We start from the raw sequence: 23,350 nt of genomic DNA on the forward strand, positions 1-23,350 counted from the left end.
ATAGATGGTGTATCAAATCTATATTTGCAAAACAAAAAGTGTAGAAGAAAAAAGGTAATGAGAAGTGTGATGTAAAAGCAGTAGTGTATTCTGAAGATACAGATGATGAGCAGTGACACCACCACGCCTCAGAGATTTGCAAAAAGATGTTTATTGTCTTCGTTAAGAATCAGATTCAGACAAAGGCATCTTCAGAGACATGTTTTCTTTTTTCTTTTTTCCTCAAACAGACATGTGGATTTCATGGGCCGTGCATTCGGCATGTTGAAGCTAACACATAGAAATGAACAGGGGACCTCTAATGCAGCATATGTCAACGTCAGTGTTAAAAGAGTGTTTTGTAGGCAAGTGACACACACACACACACACACACACACACACACACGGCACCCTGTTCTATAGCACCATGTAAGATATTGCATCAGAAATCTCTCTGAGAGCCTTCTGAAGTGGTTCAGGTTGTATTTTTACTGCCTGCATGAAGGCAGCGTAACCACACACACACACACACACACACACTTGTCAAGGCACTTCTGTTGGAATACGAAAGAGCCAAAAGTCGAGGTCGAGGTCAAGGTCAAGGCTGTAGCATTGAGTAGCACATGTATGAGATTTTCTTCGCCTCCTCTGATCTAGCAGTTTGGAAATGCATGTGTAAAAAATGTATTATTATTTAATTAAAAGCACGATTACTAAGTCTGATGTCATACATTTGCATCACTGAAGCAGCGTCCACATGGATATTTTTGTAAGCAGCGTGTTCTCTGTCCTCTGGCCTTCATCTGCTCAACAGCAGCATTTTGGCTCAGTGTTTAAGCTTACAGGAAATGATGTCAAGGGTCAATATCCAGATCAGTATGTGAACTTGCAAATATCGGTTACTTTTTTCGTGATTTTTAGCCAATGATTTCTGGCCAATCAGAATCGAGGATTGAAGAGAAATAACTAATTCCAGACATTTTTTTTAAACAGAGGAAAACGAGCTTCCAGAAAAATCCATACACATGTGCATGAGGTCTGAGAGTTACACAGGAACAGGTTTGGAATATTTTCTTTAGAATCCGTGTGTTCTTTTTGTCAAAGGTCATTAAAGGAGGGACATTTACTTAACAGAGCCTAGGAAATCAAACGTTTGCAGTTATCTTATGAGTGCATATGTGTGTGTTAGGAGTGCATATGTCTGTGTGTGTGTGTTTGTTTTTTTTTTTGGATGGCGTCTCCTTTCTTTTCATGCGACTTTGGTGAGATGCACGTCTCCACCCACTCGCAGGGATGTGAGGGACGACAGCTGGGTCACTCTGTGCATGTATCCACACAACGGCTGACCGTCCACCAGGATCCGGAACTGCTGGTGCTCACACACAATCTCCATCTGAGACAGAGAGAGAGAGAGAGAGAGAGAGAGAGAGAGAGAGAGAGAGGGAGAGACAGACAGACATACAGTGAGTGAAAGAGAAAGAGAGAGAGAGAGAGAGAGAGAAAGAGAGAGAGAGAGAGAGAGAGGGAGAGACAGACAGACATACAGTGAGTGAAAGAGAAAGAGAGAGAGAAAGAGAGAGACAGAGAGAGAGAGAGAAAGAGAGAAAGAGAAAGAGAGAGACAGACAGTGAGTGAGACAGAGAAAGAGAGAGATTCAGACAGAGAGAGAAAGAGAGAGAGAGAGAGAGAGAGAGAGAGAGAGAGAGAGACAGAGAGAGAGAGAGAGAGTATAATAAATCAGTTCAGACATCAGCTTTAAGCACCGTTGATTAATTTCATATCACAGCACGTCTTTAAGTCTTTCATTCCTTCCTTCAGATGTATTGCCTTTAGTCTGAAGCCTGACCACGGGGCAGCGCAGTATCACCCGAGACAAAAACCCTTACTTTAAAAGACTCTCCAGCAGCAAAAGGGAAGAAAGAGAGGATGCTTTCCGGCGTTCCCCACTTCCCATTGACTTTGGAATTTCGGATCACAGCCTTTTCTGTGAACTTGATGGTCAACTGCAAGCCCACATCTCCCTCCTGCTCGTCATCACCTTCTCCTCGAGGCGAGCAGGACAACGTCACCATCAAACTGCACATCAGAGGCAAACAGTGTGTCAGAGAAAACCAATTGACTCTCCATTTACTGCACTGCTCTGGGAATTTTCTAGACATGTCCATGACAGTGTGTTTTATTTGCATTCATTTTTCATCAGAAACTCTTTTACACAAACAAGAACAAATGAGCTGTCACCAATTTTAGTCATCTTTCTTTAGTGAGAAAAGAGCTGTGCATTTAATAGCCAAATAAGGCCAAAGCAAAAGACTATCTCTCTTAACATCTGGCAGAAAGAAATCTCCATGGGATATGCTTTTTTTCCCACCCACACTGGGACTGGCACCATGACGGGGAATTACAGAAAGAGCAACACTTGCATGAATGATTTTTCAGACTGAAGTGAAGTTGTTATTTATTATAGCTGCTTTGTTTTTTTCCTGTGATGTGCTCTAGCTATTTATTTAAAGGCTGAGTGTGTGTGTGTTTGTGTGTGTGTGTGTGTGTGTGTGTGTGTGTAAAAGAAATTGTACCTTTTTGGCCGTTTGTGAATGATGCCCATCAGCACGATTCTCATAGCAGGACGCAGACCTCCTTTAATTTGTCCAACATAGTCCTCCTCCTGCACACACAGAGACACGACAACGAACAGAGCACAGACAGTTCACACCAGCAATCAGCCAAATATTCAATAACCGAAAAAAAGACTGAGAAAGAAATAAGTGTGAACTTAAAATTAGAAAACCAATAAAGAAAAATTAAATGTTGTATGTAAACAGAACAGGTGAGAAAGTTGTTGATATTTCTTTCTTCACATACACCCTCCCTTGGGGTTGGGGTCAGCGCACAGGGTCACCCATGATGCAGCACCCCTGGAGCAGAGGGGTTGGGGGTCTCGCTCAAGGGCCCAATAGTGGCAGCTTGGTGGGGCTGGTGCTTGAACCCTGCTCTTCTGGTCAAGGACCCAGAGCCTTAACCACTACCACTGCCCCCCAGAAAAAGATGGGACTTGAACGCACAATCCCTGGCTTAGAAGGCCAGGGCCTTAAGCCACAGCTTCTTGACCCTGAAGTGATTTTGTTTTTTTTTTATGTCATGTACAAACTTTAAAGCTGGAAAAAAAATAAACTTTAAGAATGCCTCCAGTGACAGAAGATAACTAATATCTCATGGACATACTTGAATAAACAAATAATAGAAGAAGGAACCAAAAATAAAAACCCAGACAAGAAATTAGGCGATAAATCAATACCCTGAAAAATGACTATAAACCAGCTGTCTGTGTGTGTAGAGTGTCCCATGTTCTCACCTTCTTAACCTGCTTTTGTCTCTGAGTTAGGTCTAAGTGTGTGTGTGTGTGTGCGTGCCCCCGAGGATGGACTGGATTCCTAGTGTCTATTGCTCATTTTTCATGCACACTGCTCACTACAATAAACCATAACACATCTTTTACCACACAAAGGAATCCAATCCGATCCAAATCCAATTACTTTAACTGATCACGATAATATCAGACAGTAATGCAAGATCAACAAAATAAACGCTTTTCACAAAGCAACAATAAAGGTAGGAGCCAGAAAGAAGCAGAACAGCAGAAGTCAGAGACCAATAATAATTAATACTTGCTATAAAAAAAAATTGCGAAAACAACAACAATAAAACCAGTATCTGATAGTCTGTAGTTAATAATAATAAAAATATAAGAAATAAACAAGCAAACATGCAAACAAAAACGGTAAGCGCAGTGCTAGGCGTGAATAATGGGGGAAGAATAACCAGATTCCGTTAAAGCAATACATCGTAATAAATGATTTATAAAGATTATTGTAAAGAATGATGCATTTCTGAGTGACCCAGTGAAAGTGCAGTAATGCGGCTGTGCTTTAGTCAGCTAACACCTCGGATCTCTCTCTCTCTCTCTCTCTCTCTCTCTCTCTCTCTGTGTGTTAATAAAGGCGATTTCATCACGCGCACTGAAAACTAACCACAGCACAGGGATCATGATAAATTAAACAGACTTACAGCGCACGGTGTTGTTGGTGTGTCAGCCATCCTCCCTTCTGTCCAAATCTCGATTATTATTATTGTTATAATAAGTCTATTATCTAAACCCCGCCTGGGCCGCCTCGCGCCTCGGATACCGTCTCACCGCCCCCCCCCCTTGCGTTCCCGTGGAAACAGTCTCCTTGGATACGCGCCGGCCGGGACGTAGTGACGACACGCTGCAGATTCCAAAATGGCTGCGCGTCGCTATACGCTGTTCATGATTCTAACGTCAACAATGCGGGGAGATGGAGAGAGAGAGAGAGAGAGAGAGACAGAGAGAGAGTGAGTTCAGCATTGTCCTCCAGTAAAAACGTATTATGGTAAATGTATGGTATTCATTATATAATAATAATAATAATAATAATATTAATAATAATTATCATAAGAAATCTCATATATATATATATATATATATATATATATATATATATATATATATACATATAAAATCACTTTCCTTCATCTCATTACTCAGTCCGCCTGTGTGCGTGTTATTGAGGAAACTGATGAGGAAACTGAGAGGAAACTGAAGAACCCTGAGGAGCATGTATAGAACATCCACATAGACCATAACAACCCAGGACATCACAGTAACCACACCTCTGACTATGACATGCTACTACACATTCACTAATAACAATATACTCTACTGCGTAGTACTCTGCTGGTTCTGCGGGTTTAAAGTTAAGAGAACTATTTAAAGATTTTTCAGGTACAGATGATAACAAACAGGAAATCTGGGACACGTAGACAGACCTGTGTTACTCAGAAACCTAAAAAAAAAAAAAAAATCAATTGTGTACATAAACAGAGCAGGTGAAAAAGTAGGTGACTTTCAGAGTTGCCAGATTGGACTGAGGATTTTCAATAATGTTCAAAACTTTAAGCATGTATTTTTTTTAAAAACCTTTACTGACAGCATTGCATATTAGTACATGCACTTATATACACATGTGTATTATTATTATTATTATTATTTAGTAGTAGTAGTAGTAGTAGTAGTAGTATTGTTATTATTAACGTTGAAAATGTTATTAAATAAGACATTAAGAGGAACAACCTTTATATTTCGTCTAAAAATTAGACTTAGTGCAGTGATAAATAAGTACATACTCCTTATTACCCATGTGTTTATTTTCATGTCAACATTAAGTTTAATATGGAACTGACGACATATAAACGTTATCTCCTGTGTGTAGTAAAAACTCCAAAACAACACCAAAAAAATACAATAACATTTTGCATGTCAGAATCTGGCAACCCGTAAGTCACTTCCTAAATCAGCTGATAAAGTCACGTGACCCCACTGTCATGGCGGTAGAGAGGGAGATCACAGGGAGGCGTAAGTAGAAGTAGGCTGTGGAAGCGCCGACATAGGCTCACTTCTCGACAAAAAACAAGCCGTAAGTGCGGTTATTTACAGTATTATGCGATAATAAATACAATTCTGACATTATAAACGTCCTTTAGGGCCATTCACTCTCACCTGGAGTTATTCAAATCGTTATTTTATTATTAGCAGATTTCTAAATGAAACTTTGGACGTTGCATTGGAGACAGTTTTATAACGTAGACATGAAGACATGGAGGTTTATTACGAGATCTTTGTTTGTTTCGGTCACTTTGGAGGCTAAATGCCATGTGATGGGTGAGTGGTCACCTGTCATGTTTTAGCATAGAAAGATAATCCTTTATGCCTCAAAGAGTACTCAAGTTGTTCCTTCAGGTTTCTTCTTATTTACTTCCTTTCTTTATCTAATTGATGACTGTCTCTGATCTTACCATGACATCTATATAGGAAAATCTATATTTTAATTTTTAAAAGTAATTTATACCACTCTGTGGTTTAAGGGTGTGATCTTTAATTTTTAGATTTTGTTACTAGATATTCTTTTAAAGGTGGCTCAGAGAAACTCTGATGAACATTACTATACAGTGTATATGGATAGTATCTGTTTATCATTTCCTGGTCCAGAAAGGCGCTCAGATCAATACTGCTTTAACAGAAGCAGGGTCATCTGGGAGTCACTGGATGAGAAGTATTTTGTGAAGTGCTGGGACCTCTGTTTCATGCATATTTTGCATCTACTGTAGATGAATAGCTGTAGATGAATCATCTGGATGACCACACTCTAGACTGACACACCTGGGAAAGCGGGTCATCATGCATCCGTTTGGCCGTGAGAAGGAGAACTCCGTGCAGGACCTGTTTGTCTTTTTCACTCAGTGTTTATGGCATGGCGAGTGGGAACTGGCCGCCGCTTGTGTCCAACAGCTCAGTCAAGCTGAAGGAGAAGTACCTCAGAGTCCTGCTGACATCATCAGCGCAATTATCGCACAACCGTATCACCTTGCGTGAGTAGTGTCTCCTCACATTCTGCAAGACAGCTGTTATAAAACTCTGACTTTCATTTTCAGAAAGTTCCACCTCTTGCGTTAGTATTAGGGCACTCCAGTTTGTGCAGTGGGTGTGGCTTTGGACTTCACCATCACTGTGTGGGTTTTGTAGGTGGGAGACAGCAGGAAGTCCTCACAGACTCGCTTGGTTCTGGCTGCAGGTGCTGGAGAAACACTCGAAAGACAAGGTGAAAGACACTTTAAAATAAAAACGTCTCAGATGAGTTTCTGGACATTAGATAATCTGTATCACGTCTCCCTCCTGTCCTGCAGGTGTCTCTCTCAGTCCACAGAGAACTGGCCTTCTTGCTGATTTTAGAGGAGCTCGGAGAGGAAGTGCCTCATTCTGTACTAAAGGTAACCCTGTTACTTCTTATAACACCTATCATATAACAACCACTCAAAAAATCCCTTCTTTACAAATAGAGGTACAGTTGGAATCTGCAGGAATTTTTTTATTTTATAAAAATGTCAGATTTAAGGTGTATCCCCTTCATTGACACTGACTCCAACAAAGGCCATGCCTCCATCAGTGAGACTGACAGATACATAGGCCACACCTCCTTTACTAGGAATGACACACAAAGGCCACGCCTCCTTCATTGAGACTGACAGATACTTAGGCCACACCTCCTTTACTAGGAATGATACACAAAGGCCATACCTCCTTCAGTTAGAATGACATGCACAGAGGCCACTCCTCCATCTCCAAAGGCACACAGACCATGTCTCTTTCTGTGATTATGACAGGCTTATAAACCATGTCTTCTTCACAGAGCATGACTGACTCATAGGCCATGTCTTCTCCATACCCTCAGGAGCTGCATCAAGCCTTCCTGGAGTCCGAGCGTGTCGACTCAGCCTCCGTTTCTCCTCTGAGTGACTCCGCTCTCTCATCCATCCGCTCCCTCCTCTCTGAGCGCAGCCCACGTCTGACCCATGCCTTGCTCCGCTTCCTAAAATACGCATCCAGCGTCTTTCTCCAGTATCTTCTGGACCTCACACAGGAGAAGGAGGGAAAGCGGAGTGAGGCATGGGCAGAGAAGGTGTGCAGTGCTTTGGCTCTGGCTCCATGTACAGCGGCAGAGCTGGATCAGCTGTGGGCGGGGCTTTGGAGGGAGAGGGAGGGGCCTCTGAGTGAGGAGAGGGTAATGGGATGCCTGCTACGACCTCAGGATCACACACTGCTGCTGCGCTATTGTGCCACAGCTCTGCGCCTCAGCAGGGACAGGCTGCTCCAAGATGCAGCACACACACAGGGTGAGAGGGACAGGGGATACACACACACACAGACACACACAGACACGCACACACACACATGCAGTTGATATTTCCCTCTTCAGTTTTTTTTACTTCTTTAATTTTTCTTGATTTTGGGGAAGTAAGAGTCTATGGTAATTTTGTTACATTATCTCCACACACACACACACACACACACACACTCCTGTGGTCATGCTTGGCTGTCACATGTGCCCATGGTCTTTGTGCTTACATTTCAAAACTTGCACATGACCACACAATGGGCTGATGTGATATCTAATACCAAGTATGTGCTGGTGTGTGTGTGTGTGTGTACGCACAGTGGACTTACCTGAAGCAGAGAGGCTCATGCTTGGTCTGTGTTGTCATGGTGATCGTCATGCAGCTTGGAAAGCCATCTACTTTGAGTGTTTGAGCAGTGGAAAGCACTTTCTGGAGCAGGTTCTGGTAAGAGTCCTTAACTCCATCCACTCGTCCACTCTCCCTCGTCCACTCTCCCTTATCCACTCGTCCACTCTCACCTCATCCACTTTCCCTCATCCACTTGTCCACTTTCTCTCATCCACTCGTCCACTCTCCCTCATCCACTCGTCCCCTCTCCCTGATTCTCACTCTTCCTCAAAAAGACTCATTCACCTCTTTTTTGTTTTTGATGGCAGGTCACAGGGCTTGACCTCATAAAGAAGGAAGAGTTTTCTAAACTGGAGGTGTTGCTTGGGGTGGAGTTTCAGCCGCTGTCCCGCCTCCTTCTTTTGCTTGGATGGAATCACTGCCAGAGCCTTGACTCGGCCCAGGGGCTCCTCAGGATTCTGCACCAACAACAGGTCAGGAAATAAACAGAAATGCTGGACAACCTGAAGGCAGATCCTTCCAGAAAGGTGTACTACATGATGCAATAAAGCACCTCCTTGCGGTATCATCGTTACAAATGCTGAGCAGGTCTAGACCTGTGTGTCTCGCTTCTGTCTGCATTATAAAGTAGATTTTTTTTTTGCTTTATGTCTTCTGCTTTCAACAGGATTCAGTAAATTTGTGCTGCACTTTGTGAGCGTGAGGGTGTGGAGCAGGAAGCTGATAACATATGCTTTATCCTGTTTTAAGGTGTCCTGGTGAAATACTGCTATCAATATTATTAGAAATTTCTTTACTCACTGTTGTAGCCTGTGTGAATTTAAGGTGGACTGTCAGTTGGATTGCATTGAGCAGTTAAGGACTCATGCAGGAACCCAGCGGGGCAGCTGATGGGATATAACTCACAACATTCTGTGAATGAAATCTGTCTATCTGGAAAAAAACCTGAGCATGTATCTAGTGTAGTATTTTGGTCAGTTTACTCACTTTGTGTACATGTGTGTGTGTGTGTGTGTGTAGGCCAAAGACACTGTCCTAAGCGAGACTGCCAATGTCCTCTCCTCTCAGTTAAAGGTGTTGGAGTGGTGTGCTGAAAACAACCTGTGAGTCTCTCACACACACACACACTTTAAAAAAAACTAAACTTTTTGACTGTTTTATAAAAACATCTAAAACGTGTAAACAGGGAGATCTCCCATGAGGCTTTGCTGTCTCAGCTGCACAATCTGGATCATCACTCTGCTCTCTATGTGCTGCACTCACTGACTCCTCTGGCCAAGTATGAAGAGCACAGAGTGCTGGAGCTGCTGCAGGCCGCAGGTAACGTACACACACACACACACACACACACACACACCCAGTACTGATAAATTAGAGAAAGCTGCCATATGCAAATACAGATTTGTAATTGTCTCTCTGCCTGTTATAGAAAATAAATTGACACCTTCTGACCAATCAGAATCCAGAACTCACAGGAACACCTGACTCTGCTTTATACTGTATACTGTTTTTTAGGAGAGTGTTTGCCTGGAGACACTCAGAGCAGCTGTGTCCAGCGCAACATCACCATGTTCAGGGGCTTCTGTGCCATGAAATACGCCGTCTATGCCGTGTGTGTGAACACGCGGTTCGGCTGCTCGTATTTCGGTTTGGCGCAGGTACTACAGAAGGAACAGACTGAAGGTATGTACCGTAAACAGCAGTAAGTGATGTTTTAGGTGTTGATGATACGAGAGATGGAGAATGAAACACTACTGAATCTTATAGAATGTACTTAAAGTAATCTGGAACATGAGACCCCCCAGTGTGTGACTTTTAGCCACCTATTTTATAGTACATTTACGTTAGGCATGCTCCTCTAACCGTTACAGTCATGCAACACTTACCCTAGACACAGAAATATGCTTTACCATGGCAACACTTGTACAAGCGATGCTAACTTCTCCCTCAGGTCACTCGTCCCTGTTTCAGCACTACCTCTCAGAGTGTCAGCTCTACTTGGAAGCAGTTCCTACCATGTTTCGTTTGGAGCTCCTGGAGAACATCTTCTCGCTGCTTTTCCTGTCCTACTCGGACTTTTCGCAGCCAAATCGCTCCGGCACAGAGAGGAAACAGAGCAGCAGCAATGAAGAGTACAGTAAAAGAGAAACGCATGACGAGAAAACCGAGTCTTCTGCGAGTGTAAAGTCTGGTCAGATGACGCAGATCTGCCGCGGCTTCCTGCTGGACCCAGGTGCGATGGAAGGAGTCCTCCGGCTCATCAGAGAGGGACTGGAAGGTATGTGTGCGCTCGGGAGGGCTCTGGAGGCCGATGCGGAGCTGGCTGAGAGTCTGGGGTGCTCGGTTACGGTGGACACGTTCAGCTCTCGGTTACAGAAGCTTTCCAAACACACGTCCGAGGCTCAGTGGCGGCTGCAGATCGTCACCACCAATCAGGGGAAGGCAAGCGGTGAGTCACATGATGTTATTAAGATTTCAGATATTGCAGATAATAATCTATGCGTAAGAAATTTCAATTGAACTTAAATAACACCAACAAGAACACTTTACTTTCATTAAAATGAAGTTGTGTGTGTGTGTAGGTGGTCCGACTCTGCCCTGCCCAGGCATTACGATGACTCGCCCTCTGAGGCGTAGCAGCAGCAGCAGTGTTTCTGGTGTCAGGAAGAAGAAACGATCCCAGCGCCAGCGCACTGAACGACGCCTGACCTCAGAACGACAGAACGGAGAGATCAGCACCAGTACTTCAGGTTGGAGTAACAGACACGTGATTCATAAGCAACAACGTGTCATAATCCGCCCTCTCTATATTTATACTAGTTTTTCGATTTATACTATGTTTGTCAGCTAAAAAGGCTGAGTTGATCTTCAGAGTGTGTTTTCTGTGTTTTCTAGACGGCAGTAGTGCCACCGTACCAGTGTGTGCAGAGTATGAAGTGTGTGTGTGTGGAGGACCTCACAGCTGGCTTGTTCCCTCCATGCTCTCCACGCCCGAGTCTCTCCTGATCTCCTGCATACGCAGAGGAAACTACGTGGAGGCTCATCAGGTTCCCCGCACACTGTTCTCTCCGCAGCAGCACTATGTAGAACACAACTACAGAAGGTGAAGTGTTTTGTGCAATACTACAATGTGTGTGTGTGTGTGTGTGTGTGTGTTTTTAGGTGATGCTGATGTTCGGGCTGGAGAACGCACCATGCTCTGGGGAGCTTCTCTTCATGGAGCGGTACCATGAGGTTCTGTCTGAACTCGCTCAGGTTGAGCAGAAGATCGAGAGCCAGTCTCTTTCTTCGTTATCCTCCTCCACAGAGAGTCTGGGTTCAGTCGGAGTGACGGGACCGGGACGGAACCGCCTGGGCAGCAGCAGCAGAACCACTCTGCAGAGCATCGGGAGTGCAGCAGCAGCAGGTATGCATGCACAGTGATGACTCAGATTCGGACATTTGGTGTACGATTTGATTCGTGCCTCTGACACGCTTGCTCCCTCCTTCAGGCATGGCGTTCTATTCCATTTCCGACGTGGCCGATCGCCTCCTGAGCTCTCCGTCTCGCCCTCTGGCCTGTCTGGAGGAGAACTATTGGCTTTCTCACCCTCTCTCAGATCCCTCAGACCCCCTGCGGCCCCTGCTGGAGGAGCTGAGTCCGTCTGGCATGGCCGCTTTTGACCTGGCCTGCTGCCAGTGCCAGCTGTGGAAGAGCTCACGGCAGCTTCTGGAGACGGCAGAGCGGAGACTGCACATCTCGCTGGAGAGTCGAGGTGTGTGTGTGTGACTGATATCTTTGGGTTACAAGGTAAAAGTAGTAGCTCTAAAAAGTGGGAGCCCCTTAATTTTAACTGAAAAACACACAGGCCACACCCCCTTTATTATCTTATCTCTGTTTTTACCTGCAGGCATCACACTGGACCAAGATGTTCATCATCCCGAAGGTATTCGAGGTTTTCCTACTGTACTGCAGCAGATCAGTAAAATACTCAACAGAACAACGACCAGCAAAGGGCCACCTAAATCAGGTACACAGAGCACTCAGGTTGTGTTGTTACTCGTGTATATGATGATAACAGAGAGAGGTGTACTAATGCAGTGATGCTGCACATCAATCTCCCTCTCTTTCTCTGTAAAAAGATTCAAACCGAGACGAGGTTGGAGTCATTCCTCCGTTCGGCTGCAGTGCTCAGGAAGTTCTCCTCTGTACTCACTTGTCTCTCACGGAGGAGGCCATCGCAGCCTGGCTCACGCTCGTCCAGCGCCTCGAGGTCACGCTGCAGACTCTGACCTCTGCCATCGACATGGCCGGTAAGAGCTTGACGTTTATTTCATGGATTAATCATGTGGGTTTTTTTTTTTTTTTGTCGCAGTAAAGTCTGCTATATAGTGACAATTTCAAGCCTGAGAAATTGATTAAGATCTAAACTTAATCTCGGCACAGGGAACAACACAGCACTAAACTAGATAAGCCAATACTAAAATTCTGTAGATCTAGAGAGGTCATGTAGGAGCGAATGATGTATCTTGTAATCCCAAAGAAATTGATCTGTCTGCCAGTATTTACTGTGTTTGTCCTCTGTAGGGGAGAGTCAGACGGCCAGCTCTGTCCTGGCGTCTCTGTCTGAGCAGGCGGGCCTGAAGCAGTCCGAGCTCGACTTGCACCCGGTGCGCTCTGCTATGAAACAGCTGCTGCGCTCACTGGGCCAGCTGTGTCCTTTCGAGCTGGATGGTGTCACATCGAGGCCAGATTACATGCGCAGCTTCCTGGATTATATCAACATGCTGGCGTCTGTCCTGGTGCGCAGCCTGGGCTCCGAAGGTCTGTTTCTTAAATACAGAAATTAATTTCACATTTCATTTATTTCTTTAATTTTATCTAAGTGTTTTGTAAAAACCGTTTGATTTTTCATTATTACCTGCTTCATGTGCACTGTGTGTTTTTAGATCAGAGTGCGGTCGTGAAATTGGGGAATCCTCTGCTTGTGCTGCTGCAGTCGCCTCACCAGCTCCTCTCGTACCTGCTCTTTGACAGACAGGTCACACCTGACAGGTACATCTATTTTATATAACAGGAAAATTTATTATTTTTTATCTATTTATTTTTTTTATTGTATTATTACTTTATTTATTTATTTATTTATTTTTATTATTTATTTTTTATTGTATTATTACTTATAATTAATAATTTATTTATTATTATTTTATAACATTAATTATGAAAAAGGAGATGAATAAGATCAGTGTGAAACTTACTTCTGTGATGTGTGTGTGTGTGTGTTTTAGGTTACTGTCTCTGCTGCATCAGGAGGGTCTGCATGTAAACATCCAGCAGGTCATAGTGCAGCGCTGCTGTGATCCGCTCCCTCTCTGCTTCCCTCCATTCATGAAGGGTGCAGGAGCTGACGGAGGAGCTTTCTGTCCATCCAGCATCGCTTCTCTCCTCCATCAGCAAGCTCAGGAGCGAACTCTTCCCTTCGAACCGCCCACGATCTCTGAACCAAGCTCGGAATCTGAGGCATCGGTTGAGACCAGCGTCTCTCCGAATCTCTCCACCTCGCCTCCTTCTCCGTCTTCGACTTTATCCTCATCCTCATCTTCATCAGCATCATCCTCTGTGTCTTCTTTCCTCCTCACACCCTCTGCACTGTCGTTCCTGAAATCCCGCTCTCCGCTCGTCGCCGTCCTGGCATTGCTTGGTGCAAGTCGGGTGGAGATGGCCCGTGTGGCCTCCTCTGCATGGTCCGGACTACCTTCGTATTTTCGAAGCGCTGCACGTAAAGAAGCTCCGCTAGACTTGGACCAGATCTCCAAAGAGGCCGAAGCTTTGCTCGCGTCGTTTCCTATACTCAAGGCCTTCCTGTTGGACATGGCGACGCCCTTGCTGGGGTCGTCTCCGGACTCCGAGGATGGCGTTGGGGCAGCTCTGAGCAGGAAGTCGGGCACAGTGTCCGTGCTGTTCTCCGGGTCTCAGGATGGAGCATCAGGTCAGACGTCGGTGGCTGAAGCTTTCCAGCAGGCTTTAAGTGCCAGAGACCTGAACCGAGCTCTGAGTCTGCTGGAGCTTTATGCCCAAAACTGCAGCCAGAAGGAAGCGCTACGGGACAGACTGCTGGCCTGTACCACCCTGGAGGGTACAAGCTTCTATCTATTTATTCACATGGTGTATTTAATTACACAGTCATTACACATATATGCAGCTATATAGTATGCTATAAATGAAATTAAATTATTCAGTGCCTTTTACATTGGATAAAAAACAGCTTTCTTTTAGGTAATGTTTTGAAATCTTCTTTCTTTTGTGTGTGTGTGCAGTAGAGTGTGGTAAAGAGCAGCTATTCCGGGTGAAGGACTGGGAGCTGCGAGCCCGTGTGGTGTTGCAGGGTTTGGAGCGATGGCCTCTTTACTGCTGCCTGGAGCTGCTGCAGTTCTGCCTCAGTGACTCCAGCCCAGATCACACACTCACACCACAGCTGTGGCAGAAAAAACAGGAACTCGACATGTACAACACGGTGTGTGTGTGTGTGTGTGGCTCATATTCCACTCACAGGATTAATATGGGGCACATGTCACTCACCAGATTTCACCTTAGTTGTGTGTGTGTGTGTTACAGGATTTTGAGATTTGTATCTGTGTGGATTCTGCAGCATAGAAACTTGATGTTGCCTAATTCAGCATGAGAGAAGCTTTCCTAAAGTTTGTGTGTGTGTGTTGTGTAGATGCTGAGCCTCCAGCCTCCACTGGAATGGCAGACATGGCAGGGGTTGAAGGAGGAGTCGAGCAGGAACCCCGAGTCCATGTTCTCCCTTTTGCTGCAGACACGGGTCAGTCTGATCATCCTGCATAAACGAGGTTCAATAAATTCTGATCATTTGCGGACTTCACCTCGGCACTCCTGTGCTCATTATACTGATTCAAATTAATTTGGTGTGTGTGTGTGTGTTCCAAGGAGTTTGATTTGTGCGCTCAGTGGGTGCAGCTGTATCCCGTATCAGAGCAATCTAAACTGCAACTCCAGACTGAACACCTGCTCCATCTGCTGGAGAACGGCCAAACCGAGACAGCCTTCCAGGTTCTACAGTGTGCACACACATCGCATAAACGTTCTGACAGGAACATAGCCAGAACGTTACTTATAATCTGGGTTATTCATAAAAACCTATAATGTACTCCTTTTTTCTCCTGCTTTAGCACCTCGAGAGCCTCTCTGATTCACTGGAGGTTAGCGAGCGTGCACTAGATCAGAGGCCTGGATTGGCCGCCTGCCACTTCCTGTCCGATTACCTCACGCTGCACTTTCAGAGCCGTATGACGTCAGCACGTAGACGCCACATACATGCCCTGCACCTAGGCTCTAAGGTGTGTGTGTGTGCGCGTGTTTATGCATGTTTACACATGATGTTCTGTACTAACCAGCACATTTAGTTTTAGCTGGTTGTATAAAACAGAATTTATTATTGTATTTCCTAACTTCCCCAGGTGCTGCTGACTCTTCCGGAAGCTTCTCGGCAGGCTTACTTCCAGCTGCTGGCGGACCCTTTGCTCATGCTGGAGCAGCTGTTGATGAACCTGAAGGTGGACTGGCTGTCAGTCGCCATCTCGACCCTCCGGAACCTTTTACCCGCTCAGGAAGCAGGAATCACCAACCTGGACATCGACACGCTGCTGGCTGAATACGCAAAGAAAGCCCTGGACTTCCCTTATGCCCCCCGAGAGTGGACACGCAGCGGTGAGGGCAGAAACTTTCCAGACATGATGTATAATGGTCTGATAAACCAGTAGTATGTTCCACTTGACCCAAATAATGTAATCAGTCATTAAATCATCAAGACTTTATATAAGGTTCTAGCTCATGGTTCTGTTGTTGATGTGAAAGAATATATGGTCTCTATTAATTAAATAATTAATTAACTATTTCTTGTTTGTTTTTAGACTCGGTGATCAGCTTGCAGGACGCACTGCTGCAGTGTCCAGTTCAGGAAAGTGCACCACCGTCTTCTCCCAGCCGGACACCACCTCCCTCATCAGGTCTGTTGTTTTTGGGCATTTATTCACAAAGTGACTATTGTGGCGATTAACTGTTATCACCAAGGGGCGTGGTCTGTTGCCAAGGTGATCCATCATAAGACTTGTGTTATATTCAAACGAATACTGTGATTAAAACTTTTCTTTTATTGGTCCTCTGTGTAGGCAGCACTCCCATGCATACTCCATCTAGCTCCGCCCCTGACCAAGATAGAGGCTCGGGTGGGAAGAAGCCCCGCCCCTCATCCGTGTTCACCCCTCCAGAGAAAACGCCGGAGCGTAAAGACTGGATTCCTGACCACCAGAGGCACATCTGCATGGTCTGCCAGAGAGAGAGATTCACCATGGTGAGGCCTGAACAGAAGTTTTGATGATGTGTTATTTATTTATATGTGTGCTACAAAAACATGTCACAGCAGTAGCAGTTTAAAGTCACTTGTTACGCTGTGATACGGTTAAGTTTATCTGTTAAACGTAGGATCTGTTTTTTTTTTCCCCCCTCTCCGTCAGTTTAACCGGCGGCATCACTGCAGACGCTGTGGCCGCTTGGTGTGTCATGCCTGCTCCAGCAGGAAGATGGTGGTGGAGGGGAGTGAGGAGCCAGTGAGAGTGTGTGACCAGTGCTACAACTTCTTCCACACAGCGTAAGCACACACACACACACACACACACACACGGCTTTACAAATGTTCTAAATGGTAAAAAGTGCTAGATGATATTCTGCACACTTTCTCACACAATGTCTCATTGTCTTTTTTTTTTTTTTTTTTTTTTTTTTTTTTGCAGTTCGGATGATGAGCTGGAGCAGGCAGAAGGTATACAGTCCAAAATGTTTTGCCATACTAAGAGTTTTCATCCTTTTCATATATTTTTATCTTTTTCATTTTTTTTGTCTTAGTTCTTATCCACAAAATAAACAATAGGTGATTGAAGCTGGATACGTTGCTTGATATGATAATGTGTAACATGTTGTGTCTTCAGTAGCAGGCAGTCCAGGCTCGGCTGAGGGAACGTTAGACGGTGTCCTCTGTCTCCCTGAGATTCCTCAGAGGCAGTACAGACTCAGTCCCAATGCCGAAGAGAACCAGCAAATACACAGCGAATTCTACTACGAACAGGTCTGTGTACCTCCCTCTGTCTGTCTGTCTGTCTAACTGACTTTCTCTTTGTCTGACTACCTTTCTTTCTTTTTATCTGTCTGCCTGTCTGCTTTTGTTGTACAATATAATCTGATCCCAAAATACCTCTGGTGTGTTTTCCTCTCTCTCTCTCTCTCTCTCTCTCTCTCTCTCTCAGGCACCCAGTGCATCCCTGTGTGTGTCCATCCTCACCCTTCACAGTGACCACGCCGTCTGCGGTCAGCAGCTGATTAATCATTGCTGCTCGATCTCACGCAAGCTGACCAATCCTGAGGTGGATGCTCGTCTCCTGACTGACGTCATGCGGCAGCTCATGTTCAGTGCTAAGCTGATGTTTGTTAGAGCTGGACGCAGCCACGACCTGGCTCTGTGTGATAGGTCAGACCACACACACACACACACACACACACACACACTCACACATCCTGCATTTCTCACGGAAATTCTTATTTGTTGCACTGTTCCATGTTTTATGTCTCTCTGCTCCTACAGTTACATCAGTAAGGTGGATGTGCTGAAGATCCTGGTCAGTGCTAACTATAAGTACATCCCGTCTCTGGATGACATTTTGGAAACGTCAGCAGTGACACGTCTGAGGAACCAGCTGCTCGAGGCTGAGTATTATCAGCTGGCTGTAGAGGTGAGGAAGGTTTAGGTCAATCCTGAAGTGTGTTGAATTCTAGGCTTCAATGGCCACAAACACAAAGTTATGTTCTCACCTCTGTTTCAGGTGTCCACTAAAAGTGGTCTGGACCCGAGCGGAGTGTGGCATGCATGGGGCATGGCGCTCCTGAAAGCTGGATGTCTGAGTGCAGCCCGGGAGAAGTTCGCTCGCTGCCTGAAAGCTCCAGTGGACAAAAACCAGCTGAACCTGGGGTCACGATTGCTGCAGGAGATCATCCAGCACCTGGAGTCTACCATCCGACTCACGCCGAGCACGGTGAGGACAAACACCTCAGCTCAGTAGAGTTGTTTATATATGTGTGACCTTTCAGTGAGGGGAAAAAAGTACAATATACTAATATTACTGTGTGTGTGTGTTACAGACAATCGATGATGACATCCTGGCGTCTTTGACTGAGCTGGAGGAGGCTCTGCGCGATCCGGCACCAGTGGACCGGACAGAGAGCCGGGGGCAGCGCTGTGGACACCATCAGGAGTGTGTGTACTACCTGATGGCCTACGGCACACACCTGAGCGTCATCTCTTTCTACCAGCGTCACGATTGCCTGAAGGACGCACTTGCATATCTCCTCAGCAAGGTTACACACATCTAAAATACTGTCATATTCCCTGTTAAATTATACATCTTGGCATTTTTGTGCACTATTCTGAATTTGTTCTTCAGAAAACACCAGCAAGTCAAAATGCTGGGATCTCAAGGTGTTAAAGTCATCGTGTGGATTAAAAGGTTGAAAGAGAAAACCCAAATGCTTCCTTACTAATAGAATACTTTTTCACTTAGAAGCTAATAATTGTTAGTTATTACTGAGCAGTGGTTAATAAGAGCTCATTAGCAATCATTAGTGGGCTCTCGGATGACTTCCGGATGGTAACCGGGTGCCTGGTTGTCTTGATACTCTGCAGGAGTGTCCAGAAGAGGTGTTTCTAGAGGGCATACTCCAGCCGTGTTTGGAACGAGGCCGACTGGGCGTCCTGCAGGGGCTCCTGGAGACTCAGGATGCTACGTTGGAGAGCTGGGGGCGGTACCTGATGACAGCGTGCCAAATGCTCCAGCGCAAGGGTTATTACCACACCCTGTACCAGCTACAGCAGTTCATGATGGTATTGAACAGAGATTTACATAGAAGTGGAAGTTTCCTAGCACAGAACGAGTGAATAGTATATTCCAATTTAATGGTAGTCAGTTACGTTTAAACAAAAAAACGTGTCTTGTTGCACATTTTAGGACCACGTGCGAGCGGCTATGACGTGTATCCGCTTCTTCACACACGGTGCTCACTCCTATGTGCAGCTAGGCGAGCAGCAGCGCTGGCTGGTCCGTGCCAAAGAGCACCTGAGGGCCTTCCTACAGGAGCAACAGAACCGCCGCAAAACCTTCTCATCTTCATCGATATCTTCCTCTTTCAGGAAAAAAATGAGCTCCAGTGACGTCTCCAGGTCAGACACCTAGTGTGTCAAAATCAGCAAGTCTTTGACAACGATGTTTGTTTATACGCCGACTAACACGGACTGTTCTGTTGTATTTCGGTTAGACACATGAACACCATTGTGCTGCAGCTGGATGTGACACGTTTTCTACATCGGTGTGAAAGCTCCTCTTCCTCCTCTAGAGTCGCCACAGGCCCCACCCCTACTGGCAACAGTGCTCCGCCCACTCTTTTTGGAGGAAGTTCCATGAAGGTGGATGTGGCCTGCAGGGTGAGGAAACTTTTACTATAGCAAGTATAGCTGGTATGGTATAGTGTAGAAAGTACAGTTATCAATAGTTTTGATATCATTGTCAGAAAATGCAGTGAACTGTGCAGTGAACTTTTCGGTCATCAGTTGCTGTGTTTGTGGGCAGGAGGTCAGCGTTCCATTTGCAGACACGTGGTGATGCCAGAGAATTAGTTAAACCTTTTTAAAACGTAATGTTAATGTACAGCTTCTGTGTGTGTGTCCTCTCTCTCTAGGTGATGCTGGGGGGCAAAAACATTGAGGAAGGGTTCGGCATCGCTTATCGAGTCATACAGGTAAGACAATTCACATCTACTGTACAATATGATATACTGCTGAGTCCAAAAGCTACAGTTTGACTCCGATATCTTGCTGTGTCTCTCTCTCTCTCTCTCTGTGTGTGTTCAGGATTTTCAGTTAGATGCTCTGGCCGTCTACATGCGTGTTGGTCAGCGGTTGGTGTGTCTGCGCGAGTACCAGGCTGTTCGGCAGCTGCTGAAGTGTGTGAGCGAGTCAGGCACCGCCACCAAACACGACTGTGACACCATTGTGCTGAACTGCGTCTCAGCCTCGGACAAAAACCCTGCTGACGTGAGAAGAAATCCGTAATATCTCCATATAGAGTTGTTGTTGTTCTTTCGGCTGCTCCCTGTATGGGGTCGCCACAGCGGGTTCTTTGGTCCGCAAGTTTCGATTTGGCACAGGTTTTACGCCGGATGCCCTTCCTGAAGCAACCTTCCCATTTTATCCGGGCTTGGGACCGGCACTGAGAGTTAACTCTTCTGTGGCTCTCAAATCCACGGCAGTGAGAGCCCGGAATCCTGTCGCTGGACCACCAGGAGGCCCTAATTTCTCCATATAAAGTATATTGTGGACGTTTAGGCAGTTAATTATTGTCAGTTCCTGTTAGGATCCTGGAAATAGACCTCAAATAAATATCTCCTCAAACTAAAGCTATTGTATGATAAACAGCATCATTTGGCCGTATGAATACTGAACTGTCAAACCTGTATCATAAGTTTACATTTTTTAATTATATTTTCTGATTTATATATTTTGAAAAATAGGTCACATTTTTATTTATTTTAGAAAACTTATATTGTACCGTCATGCTGATGTATTGTCATTGACCTTCATGAAAGCATCTGTTTGATCTGTTCTCTTTCAGGCCAAAGAGTTGGAGGCTCTGATTTTAGAGTCCAAATCCACAGAGAATAAAGTAATCTTTCTTTCACATCTTTTTTAAAATGTTAGTATTGTTTTTAAACACCATCTATTATAAAAACGCTCTCTTGTATGTATGTGTGTGCAGATAAAAGCGTACCTGATGTGCAGTAAACTGAGGGCGGCGTATCTCCTGGCGGTGAAGCTGGACCCTGTGAAGGCGTGTTTGCTCGTGCAGGATGTTCTCCAGGCCGCCGAGGTCTCCAGCGACGCTGTCATGCAAGACATCTGCCGTCAATGGCTCTCAGAACACCAGAAGCCGGGGTCACGGCAACGCCACAACAACAGGTAGCAGGCGGCCTGATTTCTGATGGACCGTAGCTTTATAAGGTGACTGCGGCTCAAAGCGCTGCTCTGCTCAAGTACTCGCGAGTTTGAGATGCTGAGGGTGAATGACTGGCGTGTCACGTGGTCAAGTCACATGACTTTATATCCTTTAAATCCATAGCTACCCCCTAGCTGTTTAGCGTAAGGAGCAAAGTTTCTTTTCAACTGCAGCATTACTTAGTAGGTGCAATACTGTTAACTACAGGGTTATAAAACTTAATAAAAGCCAGTACAGATGCATCGTGGCATCAGATCCACCTAAAAACCACTCACAATTTTCCTGCACCTGTCTGAAACCGATGGACATACTCTTAAACGATCAGTCCAGCCAAAAATAAAATTCACACAATTTCTCAAAATTCAAGTCATGCCAAAATTGAAGGTTTAATTCTAATAAAGTTAAGGGAAGCTACTAGTTTACTTTCTTACAAACCGTTTGTATGTGAAAAAAAGAATCAGTATTAAAAAATTCGGCTAAGACTGTTTTTAGCGCTGCAACGTCTTTTTGTCCGAGTTTATACAGTCTCAGAACCCACGTAAGCAGTGAACAACTCTACAAAGCATTGCAGCTTCCATTACCATTAGCTAAACATATCTTTTCGGCAGCATCCAGTATTAGCCTCATCTTAATTTCCTACCTCAGAAATGAATAGGGCGCTTCCTTATCGTTCCTTACTGATTCCTCTTTGGTTCTTCAGTGTGTCCCCACATGAATTAAACCATACAAAATTTTCATATTCTACAATATTAATTTGATTAGTATGTTCTGTATTGAGACCACGTATGTGAAAGTCTTCATGTGGAAAGTCATGAGCATTCGTGTATTGTCACATTGTCTGTCCAAAACCACATTTAATTATCATGAAGTGCACTATTAAGGGAGTGAAAAATGCCAGTTTTATAAATTGTCTTTTTTGCAGGGTCTCAAGGCGGAGGATATTAGATTCAGACATGGGGATAGAATGTTTTAGTCAGCCAGCAAACACCAGCAGAGTTTAACGAAATATTCTGGCTAACATGCTAACTGTACTTTACAAGAGTTCTGAAAGATCTTTTTTTTTTTTTTAAATCATCTATGCAGCTAGCTAGCGTGAGCTAACTGAAAAATCATATTCTAGTCATATTCACATTTAAAAAATCATATTCTAGTCACTTACATAACTTTACATGAGCTAATTTGACAGGAACTCTGACAGAATATTTGAAATCATATCCTGTCTAGCGAACATGTAGCTAGTCTGACACGACACATTTCTGTGAGAAATATTATTCTAGCTAGCAAGCTAACCTGGACCTGACAGGATTTCGTCATAAACTATCCAGCTAGAATAACCCAACATTATTTGCCAGGATTTCTTAGTCATATTCTCAGTAGCAAGGTAGCATGTGCTTATCTTTCATGCTTCATTGATAGATAACATAGTCAGGATTTTCGGTTCTGCTCTATATAGTAATCTAGGTTGTACATATCTGACAGGATTTCTGATACAGGATCTTCTAGCTAGCAAGCTAACATGGGCTCATTTGACAGGATTTCTGACAGGATTTTAAACGTCACTGAACAGGCTTCCTGAGATGATAAGGGAACGCTGCAGACAGTGCAGATGTGTGTTAGCAATTATTAAATGTGAGAATGCTAAAAAGATATTTCAACATCTAATCTGTTGTTATGAGCAATATGACCTGGAACCCTCTCTGAAACGATTAGCCTTGTCTTTGGATGAGTGTTTGTCAAGTTTATTTGGGGCTGTGTGTGTGAAAACCTGACACATTTTTTCCTGTAGTTCTGTGTGTGTGTGATTGGACATTACATCTGGCCTCTGACCCGTCCTGTACTTAAGAAATTTCCAGATTAATTTCTGTGATGCAGAAAGCTACTACTTTAGATTTCATTGGGGATTTTTTCCCCCCACCTACTCGCCTTTAATCACATTAATCAATTAAAGGGAAATAATGTGCTTTGCTGTATGGACGAATTGATGTCTGATAATAACAGAAAATAATGTTTACACTGTCTTTTGCACAGAATAAACAAGATTCAGAATAAATAAGACTGATGCATGTACATATCGTTAATGTCACTCGTTATAGTAAACGGAATGAAACCATTCTAAATGTCAAAATAATGTTTTTTTTTTTTTTTCAGTCAGTTTGATATCTGGGGTAGCTACAAGTGAGAA

At 44.4% G+C, this 23,350-nt stretch overlaps 2 protein-coding genes across 9 annotated transcripts; one reads left to right on the forward strand and one right to left on the reverse strand.

Moving 5' to 3' along the window:
• Nucleotides 1-131: 131 nt before the first annotated feature.
• On the reverse strand, nucleotides 132-4,290 carry si:ch211-10a23.2 (Galectin-related protein A-like). Its single transcript, XM_058382658.1, has 4 exons — nucleotides 4,042-4,290; nucleotides 2,553-2,641; nucleotides 1,866-2,055; nucleotides 132-1,372 (listed from the first exon to the last, which is right to left on the reverse strand). The coding sequence occupies exons 1-4, from the start codon at nucleotides 4,069-4,071 to the stop codon at nucleotides 1,229-1,231; spliced, it is 453 nt and encodes a 150-aa protein (XP_058238641.1). The 5' UTR covers nucleotides 4,072-4,290; the 3' UTR covers nucleotides 132-1,228.
• zfyve26 (zinc finger, FYVE domain containing 26) lies at nucleotides 4,211-23,221 on the forward strand. 8 transcript variants are annotated; one of them, XM_058382603.1, is made up of 42 exons: nucleotides 4,267-4,385; nucleotides 4,541-4,655; nucleotides 6,160-6,420; nucleotides 6,575-6,650; nucleotides 6,736-6,819; nucleotides 7,281-7,722; nucleotides 8,045-8,169; nucleotides 8,382-8,546; nucleotides 9,094-9,176; nucleotides 9,260-9,393; nucleotides 9,589-9,756; nucleotides 10,025-10,522; nucleotides 10,656-10,823; nucleotides 10,969-11,120; nucleotides 11,236-11,479; nucleotides 11,565-11,828; nucleotides 11,964-12,083; nucleotides 12,196-12,366; nucleotides 12,641-12,877; nucleotides 13,003-13,108; nucleotides 13,342-14,189; nucleotides 14,371-14,567; nucleotides 14,775-14,879; nucleotides 15,005-15,127; nucleotides 15,247-15,414; nucleotides 15,535-15,784; nucleotides 15,988-16,083; nucleotides 16,246-16,427; nucleotides 16,591-16,724; nucleotides 16,867-16,895; nucleotides 17,062-17,198; nucleotides 17,377-17,597; nucleotides 17,712-17,859; nucleotides 17,950-18,159; nucleotides 18,266-18,481; nucleotides 18,807-19,004; nucleotides 19,129-19,340; nucleotides 19,436-19,601; nucleotides 19,856-19,915; nucleotides 20,028-20,210; nucleotides 20,788-20,838; nucleotides 20,932-23,221. In XM_058382603.1, exons 3-42 carry the CDS (start codon nucleotides 6,230-6,232, stop codon nucleotides 21,133-21,135), a joined length of 7,566 nt encoding a protein of 2,521 aa, XP_058238586.1. In that variant the 5' UTR covers nucleotides 4,267-4,385; nucleotides 4,541-4,655; nucleotides 6,160-6,229; the 3' UTR covers nucleotides 21,136-23,221. The 8 variants fall into 8 exon arrangements, 7 of the variants coding, with proteins under 7 accessions (XP_058238572.1, XP_058238586.1, XP_058238595.1 ...); XM_058382589.1 differs by lacking the exon at nucleotides 4,541-4,655 and having other exon boundaries at nucleotides 4,211-4,347; XM_058382612.1 differs by lacking the exon at nucleotides 4,541-4,655 and having other exon boundaries at nucleotides 4,368-4,385.
• The last annotated feature ends 129 nt before the right edge of the window (nucleotides 23,222-23,350 follow it).

Source organism: Hemibagrus wyckioides, linkage group LG03 (genome assembly GCF_019097595.1).
Source record: "Hemibagrus wyckioides isolate EC202008001 linkage group LG03, SWU_Hwy_1.0, whole genome shotgun sequence".
Lineage (NCBI taxonomy): Eukaryota > Metazoa > Chordata > Actinopteri > Siluriformes > Bagridae > Hemibagrus > Hemibagrus wyckioides.

Coding starts and splice junctions, on each gene's coding strand:
- zfyve26 (XM_058382589.1), top strand. CDS start 6,230: ATGCATCCGTTTGGCCGTGAGAAGGAGAACTCCGTGCAGGACCTGTTT. Junction 14,190..14,370: donor GGCCTGTACCACCCTGGAGG/GTACAAGCTTCT, acceptor GTGTGTGTGCAG/TAGAGTGTGGTAAAGAGCAG. Junction 17,860..17,949: donor ATTATCAGCTGGCTGTAGAG/GTGAGGAAGGTT, acceptor CCTCTGTTTCAG/GTGTCCACTAAAAGTGGTCT.
- si:ch211-10a23.2 (XM_058382658.1), bottom strand. CDS start 4,071: ATGGCTGACACACCAACAACACCGTGCGCT. Junction 2,642..4,041: donor CACCAACAACACCGTGCGCT/GTAAGTCTGTTT, acceptor CTGTGTGTGCAG/GAGGAGGACTATGTTGGACA. Junction 1,373..1,865: donor CTGCTGGAGAGTCTTTTAAA/GTAAGGGTTTTT, acceptor TCTCTGTCTCAG/ATGGAGATTGTGTGTGAGCA.